We start from the raw sequence: 10,616 nt of genomic DNA, 5'->3' as shown, positions 1-10,616 counted from the left end.
AATACTTAAAAAATTTAAATCATTTGCATAAATTAAAAATAATTTTAATAAATATTATTTAATAAAAATAATATATTTATATATTATTTAAATAAAATAATATGTAATCTGATTAATAACCTACATATTTTCAAATACATTTAGTTATATATAATAATAATGATATGAACATAAGAATTTTAATAATATAATAAAAATTGTAATAATTTCATTAACTATTTCATATTATTTCCAATGCTTTAATTTAAATACTACATCACAATTTATTTTTTTGTAGTTTCATTTTAAGAACCTATTTATAAAAAAAACTTGAATAATATATGAATAATGTAAATAAAACCTAATATTTTTATTTTCACCAATTTTATTTATATAAGATCAACTAGTATCATATTAATTTAAAGCTTAAATTGAAATTTATTTCTTTAAAGTCGAATAATTTAGCGACACTATATTCAACATAAGCCGACAGCATATTTATATTTATATAATTAATTATTAATAAAACAGCAGTTATTTATTATGTTTAATTTTTTTAATGTATGTATAGTTTAAAAAGATATTTCAGAATTTAAACAATAAAATTCATGCTTCAATTACATTATTATAGTTTACTATAAAATTTTACATATATTACACTTAAAAATAATCCGAAGTTGTCGCCAGATTGTGTTGGTACCCATATATTTTGCAATAACACAAACGAACATGTGTTTTAAAGGTGACATTTCAAGCTATATATTTTATAAAACAAAGTAATGCTTTATTACTATAAAAAAGATAAAATGAAGCAAAAACATGTCGAAAAGTTTTGCGATTTACGGCGAAGATGCTGTGAGTGAACACTGGACTCGGTTGTGAGTCGGGTTTGCCCGGTTCCGCTCCGAAAATTTCAAGCTAAGGATGCATCTCTCAACCAATACATCTTCTTCTTCTTCATTCCATTACGTTCTCAGGGGAACATTGGGCCATAACGAACTTTTTCCAACTGTCACGATTTCTTGCCAGGGTTTTTATACATACTGATTTAAATTGATTTTCATTAAAGATAACATTTTTTTCTCATATATTGTAATTTTGTCAAACTAATATTGTGCACGACAGTTTTATTTTTTTCAAATATTTATTCGGGTCATAATTCGCTAAATAAAATCTTTAACATAAAAAAAAACAATAATTAATCAGTAGCAATCTGGAAAATTCGTTAATTTCCCTGGATCTGTTGCGAATATTATATCATCCAGCTCAGATAAAAAACTATCTGTTGATTTCAGCCACCCTTCACGACTTTGCAGCATTTCATTTAGTTGAAGAGATTTTATTGTTGACAGAAATTTTTTAGCATCTACATCTGAATACTCTTTATACAGAGTTTTATTAATATTTCGTATTTCCTCATTTTCACCATTTGTTAACATTGTATTTGCGTAGGCCATAGTTAAAATTTTAACATCTTGTTCTAATATAATATCTTCTATAATTTCAGCGGCGCGATTAGACGTGTAAGAACTATCTAAAAGTGTTTGTTCATGTTGAACGGTTGGTGTGGGAACGTCGGAGTTAGTTTGTGTTTGAGGTTTGTTTGTTGAGCTTTCCTGAATTTCGATTCCATCGATAATAGACTCATAATTATATTTTTGCAACTTTTCCAGCAATCTATTTACAATTCCAACCGCTGTTCTTGTAACCTCTATATCATTATATTCAAGAAGGCACTTTAAAATAACACCTAAGCATCCACGCTGAGACAATTCATTAAAAACTTTTTTAATACGCAGGGTAATTTCTTTCTCTGTTAATTGTACTATTTTTTTGTTTTCTTTCGAAAATGTCACTGGAGGAAATGTGCCGTCTATCATACCTTGATTTGTTAATTGTTTTTCTATTTCCATTTCCCAAAATTGTAGCGCATTTATTTGAACTTCCCAATACAAATCAGAAACAACACAATGAGCAAAAGCTGAATATAGTACATCAATATGTTGTGTAGGTATTTTGCGATGTTCATATATTTTTGATAGCGTAAACACAGCTTCTTTTCTTACAATACCTTCTTGATCATTGCAAATTACGTACAATATGTGCTCCTAAAAAATCAATATTTATAATTATACCTTATAAACATTTCTCATATTTTACTACTTTAAAATACATACTATTATATCAAGTTTACATAATTCTTTTTCCCAAAGAATATTTATTGGCACCATAAAAGCAAGACATTTGAAAGCGGACGCACGTACATATGGTTGACCATCATTTTTGGCCATTTGATATACAATGGGACATATATTAGACTCCGCCAAAAATTTTTGAAAAGCTGGGAACTCTGAAAAGTATATAGTAATTTTTTATAGTAATTTATTTAATATTATAATAAAAAAAATTTACTTAAACGTGATATACTGACAATTGAAGTTGTCAGCTCCAACGTACTATCGCGCACTTCCCAATCAATATCATGGAAACGTTTCAAAATTATTGGTCCAAGACATACTAATCCTGAACCCTGTAAATTATCTACCAACAAAGCCATATTTGGGGAAAGAAAATGTTCAATTCCTAATTGAAGTAATTTAAGCGCCTGCACTGATAACTGTAAACATATATTTTTTACTATTGCATTGTCTTCTTATATAAATTAAGATTACTTACAAGTGTTGTCATATTTGGAGTTTCTAATAAATACGCCAAAAAATTAACTAAACAAATTGTTTCAATCGATTCTTTCCACGTAATTCTAAACTTCTTTATCAGTGATTGTAACCCAATCAGTACTGCATACAAGACCTTTGGTATCTTTACTATCAATTCAGCACCAGTTTGTTTTTGATCTTGTGCAAAACAGGCTGGATTCGAGTTTATAATAAATTCCTTAAGAGCATACATCATGCCCTGAAACACAATAACAGCTTGATCACGCTCCAAAATATTTCCAATGGAAAGTATTCCATGTATGGACTTATATGATAATTCTGCAGAGGCTTCTACGGAGCCACTTTCTTCTTCCTTTTTTAAGAGTACATCACGGTATCCGTAACCAATACGTAAAGTGTGTTCACATAAACAATCAAAGATTTTATTAAGATATTGTTCAAAAATTTCTAACTTATGGAACTCCTTTGATCTTAATAGGAATAATAATGGCATTAAATGAAAAATTATCAACTGGTTCTCGAAACGGATACGTTTATCCTCGATTTCTATATCTATTGGTGCACGTGATCCTAATTTTTTCCACAGAACATGATTCAGTTCGGCCAATTTTATAAAATTTAAGCTCTCATGTCGTGCTATGCAGAATTTCATCATATTGAAGAATGTAATACCAAATTTATTAAAACCTTCCGGCGCAATTTGACTCTTACCGTCCCACTTTTCGTATACTAACATAGCGAAATTGAAACTAGTTAAAGTTGTCAATATGTTTAACATAAAAGGTTCCTTTTGAGACATTTCACAGAGTTTCCAAATTGTTATCTCAAAATTATGATGCTTTTCTAGCAAAAAAGCAATATTAGTCTTTTCTTCTGATATAATTGTTTGTTGTAATATGTATGAAATGAGCTTTAACGTAAAAGAGAGTTTATCTATTAATTCCGAATCGTCAACATTGATTAATATTTTCCCATTCTGTTCTTCATACAAGTTATCATGAATAGGTTTGAGTACTTCATTTAAAATTTCTAAAACGATTTGTTCATCATTTGTTTTAACGGATAATTTATAAAGAACTTCATAAAGAAATTGTTGAGCTTCACGAACCACATAAACAGTGTGATCTCTATTGCAATAATTAAATAACAAACGCCACACGCCTTCTGATCTTATATATCCCAATCCAAGACTATAACGAGCCACTGACGCAAATAATCGTATTATACCAAGTTTAATAGAAGAAGTAAGTTTATCCATATCGCGTTCGATTAAAAATGTTACCCTAATTAAAAAAAATAATGCTCAATATATTATTTATATAAACTGTAATAAAAAGTAAATAAGTAAATAATTACCGTTCAAAAATTCGCTTCTCTTTTATTTCTATTACAACCCACTCATTGGATGTCAGAAGACTGCAAACATTTAGCATAAACGAAATAACTTTAGGATCAACCTTAGTAAAGTCTTCACTCATCATTGTTATGCATTTATCAACCCATTCCATAGCAAAAGGTGCTTGTAAGACATACTCATTTTCTAAATTCAAAACAGAAAAAAAAAAATTCAAAGTGTAAGAAATGAATAATAAAAGTGCTTTCTACAAAATTAGTTCCAATTGCATACCTTTAGCACCAAGATGTATAAGTAATTTCTCAAAGCAAACATTGTTTGTTATGATGAAATTTGGTTGTAAGAGATTATTAAATATTGTGTTTAAGCGCTTTAATATTAATTGCTGTTGGTCCATGTTTTATGTCTGTTTTAATATATATTTAATATCTTAAACATATCACGAAACATTTTAATATTAAAATAGTTAGTATAATTTAAAAACACTTGTTATCACTAGCCGAAATTCTTTTAAAATAACACACGCACTTGACGAATTGAAATTATTTATGTACAAAAACTACAATGGTATGTTCAGTGAAGTAAGTTCATATGTTGATAACATAACATAACATTACATATAACAATGTGATATACAGAACATTTAATAAAATCTATCAGCTGTAGTCAATTACAACGACTAGAAACTCAATAAAAAATTGTACAATTAGTGCATAATATTTGAAAAATTTTATGTGATTAGGATATAATAACGAAATAATAATAATAAGAAAGACGCAATAAGTAGATAATCAAACAATTCATGATATATATGCACATAAATGTATAATAGATATTTATACTATATTGTTTATTTTTTATATTTTTTTAAAATAATTCATAATTTAATATTCTAATGTTCATAATTTAATATAATATATTGTTTCATTTTTTTTGTAATGTAGACCAATTCAAAATTTATATAAAGAATCCATTTTACAAATTTTCTGTGGAAAAATAACTTATTAGTATTAACTGAACGAGCCTTTTTTGACCGAAAAACACGTATTTAATATATTACCTTTTAGAAGTGTTACATTGCTTAATTATTTTATATTTATTATTAAACAATAAATCATAGCATATATAATTTTAAAAAAATTCGCAGTTTTAAATATTGACGTATTTTATACAAAACCTTAAAATTAGAGAAATATGTTTATGTAAATAGCAACATATAGACAAATACATAAAAGTTTAAAATTTATTTATAATATGGACAATAATGTAAACAGCAGTAGCAATTCAACAATATCTACGATAGCAAATAACAAATTACAGAATCTAAATAGTATTAAGCAAAATTCCAATTCATTTTGGAAAAATAGTGGACGTCCAGTACCAGGTGGAACAGTCGCTGTTAGTAGCGCAAAGGCTATGGTGTCCACATTTCGCGACTACCAACAAAGTGTCAGCGATGCCTGGGATACTGGCGATGATGAATTTTGTATTATGTCAAATATCGGTGCTGGTGCACCAAACGGTAAGTTGTAACACAATAATCAATATGTCAGCCCTAGTAATGAAAAATCATGTCTTTGTTTTTTTATAAAGATTCTCGAATATCAAAAAAGGTATCACAATCGGCAGCCCTTAATGTCATTGAAACACATAGAAATGTTAAGAGTAGCAATGATAAAATAATATTAACAACAACAACTCCAATAAAAGAAACCAATATTAACCAAACCCAAGAAGAAATTCAACGAAATGATCATTTAGAAAAGGAAATCAAGTAATGTTTAAAGAAAATAATTGAACCTATATATTTCTTAACCAAATCGTTTTTTAGACCAAAACCACGTAATTTTCATGCTTATCCAGGACGACCTCAATTACAACGGTTCAGCTCAAATTCACAAGATACAGAATATGAAACAAAAATTGAAAAGTTTCAAATATTGTTAGACTCGCCTTTACTTGATTTAGTTGCACTAAAAAAAATTAGCTGGTCAGGCGTGCCAAGAAAGGTAATAATTTTTTTTTAAATTATGCTGTGCAATATTACAAAAGGATATTCTTTAATAAAGATGCGTGCTGTAAGCTGGCGTTTACTTTCGAAATATTTACCACCTTCTGGAGAAAGACGCGATGCTGTGCTGGAGAGTAAGCGTCAAGGCTACCAAGATCTAAGACAAAATTATTTTAAAGTGGATAGTCAAGACGAAACTCAACAGGATACTTACAGACAGGTTAGAAAACAAATAATTAAACAAATAATTAAACAATAATAAATAAATTATTTATTTGTATATTTTAATTTACAGATACATATTGATGTGCCCCGTATGAATCCCCAAATCGCATTGTTTCAACAAAAGTTAGTTCAAGAAATGTTTGAACGTATTTTATTCATATGGGCAATAAGACATCCAGCTTCCGGTTATGTGCAAGGAATAAATGACTTAGTAACACCATTTTTTATTGTTTTTTTACAGGAGACATTAACGCTTGGTATTTGACATGATATATCTGTAAATTTAAAAATTTTTATATTATATATTTTAGGTACAGATTTAGAAAAATTTGATATTAGCACACTTACAGAAGACTCGCGCAATTCAATCGAAGCAGATTCCTTTTGGTGTTTGTCAAAATTTTTGGACTGTATACAAGATAATTATATTTTTGCGCAGTTAGGGATACAAGAAAAAGTTAATCAATTAAAAGATTTAATACAAAGAATAGATGGTAAGCAAACAAATATGATCTTTACAATAAGTGGAACAAAAATAATTTATTCCTATATTTTATAAGGCAATCTACATCGTCATTTGCAGACACATGGTGTTGATTATTTACAATTTTCATTTCGTTGGATGAATAATTTATTAACACGAGAACTTCCACTTCACTGCACAATACGTTTATGGGACACTTATTTAGCTGAATCTGATGGATTTGCTGTTTTTCATTTATACGTTTGTGCGGCCTTTCTGTTACATTGGAAAGAACAGTTAATGCAACAAAATGACTTTCAGGTATGTCACTTCTGAAATTATTTTATACATAGATTTTTTGAAAACAAAAAAAAATTTTTTTCTTCAGGGTCTTATGCTTTTGCTACAAAATCTGCCTACTCACAATTGGTCTGATCGTCAAATAAATGTTTTGGTGGCTGAGGCATTTCGTCTGAAATTTACATACGCTGATGCACCTAAACATTTAGAAGTGAAAAGTTGACAAAGACATTATGTTTACGTGGCATAAAATCGGTTTATATATATTTATTTTTAGGCATATATGTATTTAAAAAATTGGTGCCACATATTAACAGTTACATATGTTTAAGCGACGGATAATTCAATGGTTTTTAAACATATATTATGTGTATATAATAACGATGTTAATGAAAGTTATAGTAATAATTATAAGTATGTCTACAAATTACAATTGCTTACTAATATCCTAAATTTAAGTATTAATATAAAGAATATTTGCAAAACTCCAAGACTATTAAAAATAATACATGTCTAAAACAAAATATAAAAAATATGTATGTATATGGAATGAATTTCAACTTTTATTACATACCAAATAATATTTTACATTAATTTTTTTTTTGTTGAATAAAATTATATATAAATATATATTAATACATGAATCATGTAATAATCATACATTTAAAAATATTAAGTTTGCTTTTCTGCTAAATGTTTTAGTTGTTTTAAAACTGTTTCTAACAGTTTCTTTCTATCATTTTTACGTAATACAGAAAACATTGTCTTCTTATCAGCTTCACGCATTTTTTCTAATATCACAATTAATGATTGTGGATGAACCAAGTGATAACAGCGATTGCCTTCTTTTCCATAGTCATGCAAATAGCCACTCCATTCCTCCATTATCAGTAAATCTAGTAATTGACGATTCTTAAGAAAATATTTCGAAAGTTCACCCTCACTTAAACCAGGCACCGGTTCCGAAGCGGCAAAGAACTCACATTGCAATAAATCCAAATTTATTTGTTGAAGTGCACCGGTTGAAATTTGTTTAACTTCTTCGTCAAAAAGTATAGCATACATTTTGTCTGCAATATGTTCGCAGGTGCGTCGACATGCTGCTTGTGCAATTGTTTGCAACTTGTATGCAAAACTTTCAAATGTGCTCTTTAAATAAGATATCATATCTGTTATAAACGCTGATGCAATACCTGGAGGTTCAACCAATAACCAATCATACTCCGATAACTCAAAGAATTCATCAATTTTCGAACATATTCGTACACCAACTTGCTTTTCTGCATCTTGCCGTGCTACGTGAAACATTGCAGATGGTGTTTGAGATACATTACTCTCAGTATTGGTCATGTGGCAAACAAATTCATCTAAAAATGGTCCAGCCTTTTCCAAATATTGTGTATCTATAATAATTTGTATAAGTTGTGTCAGTGCTACACTTGGATTACGAAATACTACTGACAAGCAACCACTGAAACTACGGGTCAACAGAAGATTGGCAGCTTTGCGAACCATAGCTGCCACCTCATTTGGTAAAAGTGTTAACTCTTCTGCAAATTTCATACATGCGTACATAAATTCTTTAGCTTGGTGGTATACTTCAGGCACCATCCGTGAAAAAGGGAATTTCTTAGGAAATGGAGTATTTTCCAACTGCTCCGAATGAAAGGGAAAACGTTCAATGATAGCTTCGTATTCTTCCTGGTTTTCTACAATCATAGGCAAAAATTGCTCCTTGTCCAAAATATCACGAAATACATGCACCCAACGCTGTAGAAGAACCTAAAATAGAAATTTAAATATTTGAAGTCTAAATTGTTTTAAGTTTTAAATATAGGAATAAGAAGACATTTTTCTAATCATTAACAAGGTTATACACTTTACACCATAAAAAAGGGCATATACCAATTAAATAACCAAGCTTAGGGGATTATAAAACAGGAGACAAACGAGAGACAGAATACCATTGTAAAACATCATAAACATATAACTGCGCCTACAGATCTAGTGAGTCAAAGATACTTGTACTTTTTCGCGCTGGGCTATTAACCGGCCGAATAACATCACGGCCAACGATTCCATGCATTATTTTTTGCAAGAAATGAAATTACATTACGCCCTCTGCTCATTTCAAGACCTGTGATACAAGCCAGTTGATAATGAATGACAATGATAATGAATGTTATTTGTAATGAGGGTAATTTAAAAAACAGTGCTTACCTCATTATAATGATCCCTCATATTATGCAGTAATTCCCACAACATATTGACTGTATATCCATAGCACTTGAATGTATTTATTGAAAGCATAATTAAGTTTTTAATTCTTAACAAAATGTTTGGATCTGTACAAGAAGAAGAACTCATACTTATTTCATTAACAAATTTTGTTAGTGATGTGGACCATAATTCTTCTAAATATGAAGCAGTTACAACATCACCAGCTGTATTTTTTACATGATCTTCGACAACGAAGAATCCAACTATTGCACAAATATATGTCTTGTATGCCTCTAAGTTGTCATGCATAACTGGAGGTGGTTGTAATACTAATTTTGCTTGGTCACGTCTTTGTTGACGGTAGTCTTTCTCAAAGTATTCACGTTGACCAAGTACCATATATATATGTAAACAACGATATATTGGTGAAAAATCGATTAAGTCTTGTGCACTTAAATTGTCATCATCGGCGCCAGCTACTGTACGATGTAACTTATGCTCCAATATAATGGAATTAATATCACGCTTTTGTAGTTTTTTAGTATGAGTAATGGCAACTTCACCTATTTTTGGTGAAAATTTACGTATGTTTTCTAAAAATTCACGAAAATCAGATTCTGCCGATCGTCGTATATTCTCTTTAATATGTGGTATAGACTGCCGCATTTGAGTAGCAAAACGATAATTACCAAGATGTGCTAAATGTTGCGTTTCTAAAGTTTCTAATGTACGCAAAGATTGATAATATTGTTTGTTACTAGCTTGTTGTGTGAATTTTATATAGCATTCCAACGCAGGTAAGCATGATTTTAGAGCTTCTACCGCATTAGCTAAATTTGTTTCAATTTGACGTGCACGTACTAACTCATTGCCTTGTTTTATTATTGCCGAGCTAATGTGTTGCAAAGAGCGATCCAAATTGTGTACTTCCTCGTGTAGTTGATTCGCTTGTGTTCTTACTTGTAACAACTCTTGAATTGAATCTATAAAGCCTTGGTAATAAAGATTGCAAATACGCTCAATATCTTTATCATGGCTACGAATGCGTTGATCTAACTGTTCTGATATCGAATCGCTATTGTTGCCTTAAAAAAAGGGTGTAACTGAAAATGTTTCCATTAAATGTATTTTGTATAATTTACCTTCAAGAATTGAACGAAATGTTGGCCCCCAATAATCATCTACTGCTTCAATATCCTGTACAGTTACTTTAGACATTGTTAATTTTTTCAATTTGTTATTGTTTTATTTTTATTCGATTTTAAACAATACAAAATCAACAATACACTTCAAACAAAGTTGTCAGCTGATAGCGTTACCAATGAAACGAATGCATACATTTGTTGGGATTTAACTAAATTCATTTAAACTATACATAAATTAATT

The 10,616-nt window shown here is 29.4% G+C and overlaps 3 protein-coding genes across 4 annotated transcripts; 1 reads left to right on the top strand and 2 right to left on the bottom strand.

The window, feature by feature from the left end:
- Nucleotides 1-1,109: 1,109 nt before the first annotated feature.
- Nucleotides 1,110-4,466, bottom strand: LOC119677333. Its single transcript, XM_038088633.1, has 6 exons — nucleotides 4,285-4,466; nucleotides 4,014-4,197; nucleotides 2,656-3,940; nucleotides 2,392-2,596; nucleotides 2,157-2,329; nucleotides 1,110-2,087 (listed from the first exon to the last, which is right to left on the bottom strand). The coding sequence occupies exons 1-6, from the start codon at nucleotides 4,406-4,408 to the stop codon at nucleotides 1,182-1,184; spliced, it is 2,877 nt and encodes a 958-aa protein (XP_037944561.1). The 5' UTR covers nucleotides 4,409-4,466; the 3' UTR covers nucleotides 1,110-1,181.
- A 704-nt stretch (nucleotides 4,467-5,170) lies between these two features.
- On the top strand, nucleotides 5,171-7,509 carry LOC119677341 (TBC1 domain family member 22B). 2 transcript variants are annotated; one of them, XM_038088644.1, is made up of 8 exons: nucleotides 5,171-5,533; nucleotides 5,605-5,785; nucleotides 5,843-6,020; nucleotides 6,081-6,242; nucleotides 6,318-6,504; nucleotides 6,565-6,741; nucleotides 6,808-7,031; nucleotides 7,099-7,509. In XM_038088644.1, exons 1-8 carry the CDS (start codon nucleotides 5,266-5,268, stop codon nucleotides 7,231-7,233), a joined length of 1,512 nt encoding a protein of 503 aa, XP_037944572.1. In that variant the 5' UTR covers nucleotides 5,171-5,265; the 3' UTR covers nucleotides 7,234-7,509. The 2 variants fall into 2 exon arrangements, with proteins under 2 accessions (XP_037944572.1, XP_037944571.1); XM_038088643.1 differs by having other exon boundaries at nucleotides 5,172-5,533; nucleotides 6,559-6,741.
- A 168-nt stretch (nucleotides 7,510-7,677) lies between these two features.
- Nucleotides 7,678-10,541, bottom strand: LOC119677334 (exocyst complex component 6). Its single transcript, XM_038088634.1, has 3 exons — nucleotides 10,373-10,541; nucleotides 9,231-10,315; nucleotides 7,678-8,792 (listed from the first exon to the last, which is right to left on the bottom strand). The coding sequence occupies exons 1-3, from the start codon at nucleotides 10,446-10,448 to the stop codon at nucleotides 7,683-7,685; spliced, it is 2,271 nt and encodes a 756-aa protein (XP_037944562.1). The 5' UTR covers nucleotides 10,449-10,541; the 3' UTR covers nucleotides 7,678-7,682.
- Between the last annotated feature and the right edge of the window lie 75 nt (nucleotides 10,542-10,616).

Source organism: Teleopsis dalmanni, chromosome 2, assembly GCF_002237135.1.
Source record: "Teleopsis dalmanni isolate 2A chromosome 2, ASM223713v2, whole genome shotgun sequence".
Lineage (NCBI taxonomy): Eukaryota > Metazoa > Arthropoda > Insecta > Diptera > Diopsidae > Teleopsis > Teleopsis dalmanni.
The sequence above is the reverse complement of the archived record's forward strand: the minus strand, read 5'-3'. Positions and strand labels throughout refer to the sequence as shown.

Bases quoted from the DNA above. Each gene is read 5' to 3' on its own strand.
- LOC119677334 (XM_038088634.1), bottom strand. From the start codon at position 10,448: ATGTCTAAAGTAACTGTACAGGATATTGAAGCAGTAGATGATTATTGG. The intron at 10,316-10,372 runs GTAAATTATACA...CCTTTTTTTAAG, and splicing joins ATTTCGTTCAATTCTTGAAG to GCAACAATAGCGATTCGATA. The intron at 8,793-9,230 runs GTAAGCACTGTT...TTTCTATTTTAG, and splicing joins TGAGGGATCATTATAATGAG to GTTCTTCTACAGCGTTGGGT.
- LOC119677341 (XM_038088643.1), top strand. From the start codon at position 5,266: ATGGACAATAATGTAAACAGCAGTAGCAATTCAACAATATCTACGATA. The intron at 5,534-5,604 runs GTAAGTTGTAAC...TTTTTTATAAAG, and splicing joins CGGTGCTGGTGCACCAAACG to ATTCTCGAATATCAAAAAAG. The intron at 6,742-6,807 runs GTAAGCAAACAA...ATATTTTATAAG, and splicing joins TTTAATACAAAGAATAGATG to GCAATCTACATCGTCATTTG.
- LOC119677333 (XM_038088633.1), bottom strand. From the start codon at position 4,408: ATGGACCAACAGCAATTAATATTAAAGCGCTTAAACACAATATTTAAT. The intron at 3,941-4,013 runs GTAATTATTTAC...TTTTTTAATTAG, and splicing joins GAGAAGCGAATTTTTGAACG to GGTAACATTTTTAATCGAAC. The intron at 2,330-2,391 runs GTAAATTTTTTT...TATACTTTTCAG, and splicing joins TGTCAGTATATCACGTTTAA to AGTTCCCAGCTTTTCAAAAA.